This window comes from Egretta garzetta, unplaced genomic scaffold (assembly GCF_000687185.1).
Source record: "Egretta garzetta isolate BGI_Z169 unplaced genomic scaffold, ASM68718v1 scaffold448, whole genome shotgun sequence".
Taxonomy (NCBI): domain Eukaryota; kingdom Metazoa; phylum Chordata; class Aves; order Pelecaniformes; family Ardeidae; genus Egretta; species Egretta garzetta.
In genome coordinates, this window is record NW_009260497.1 from 2,777,701 (window position 1) to 2,778,395 (window position 695).

General features: G+C 67.5%; 1 protein-coding gene across 1 annotated transcript in view; it reads left to right on the forward strand.

The window, feature by feature from the left end:
• The window catches only part of KIF1A (kinesin family member 1A), a 39,892-nt gene that overhangs the window by 22,323 nt on the left and 16,874 nt on the right, over positions 1-695 (forward strand). The window contains 1 exon segment of the mRNA XM_035900067.1: positions 203-323. Coding sequence (XP_035755960.1) covers positions 203-323 — 121 coding nt within the window.

A 695-nucleotide genomic window follows, 5' to 3' on the forward strand; every position in this document is an offset into this window, starting at 1 on the left:
CAGGGTTGCTGCTGAGCCCGGGGCGCCTGAGCCCAGGGTGCCCGGCGGGGCGACGAGGTGGCCACTGAGGTAGGGCTGTGATGGGCACGGCGGTGGTAGGGGATGGTGGGGCAAGGCGGATGGCGCCAGCTCTGCTGAGACCCTTTAGGCAGGTCCCTCCCTGGGGAGGCCCCCCTGCTCTGCCACCTCTCCGGCACCAAAGGAGCCAGGGGGAGCTGCACAGGGGTATCGGTCCTGGGCAGGCCACCTCCCACCCAGCTTGGGGCGACTGTGCGGTGCCGCTGGCTGGGGATGCTTTGAAGCCACACGTGCCACTGGCACCGGTTTGGCCGTTCCAGCTGCGTTGGTCAGCGTGAGCCCCCCGGACACAGAGGCTCAGGTGTCCCCAGGCGGCCGGGGGGTGAGGCTGAGGGCAGAGCTGGGCGCAGGAGGGAGAGGAGGGCTCTGTGAAAAGCAACATCTTCTCTCGCTGCCCGTACCCCATGCCTGGCTTGGGGCCTTCCCTGCTGGCTCAGCACAGGAGATGTTCAGGGAGGTTGTGGGGGCCTGGACACAGGCTCCAGCTCCCCCTGGGCTCTGACTGAGAAGGAGAGCTGTGATTTCTCATTCCGTTGGCCTGGAGCCCACCTTGGGCTCTGTCGGTCTCAGCCTGGAGAAACCCAGCAGCCACTGCAAAACCGGCTGCGCTGGCCGAC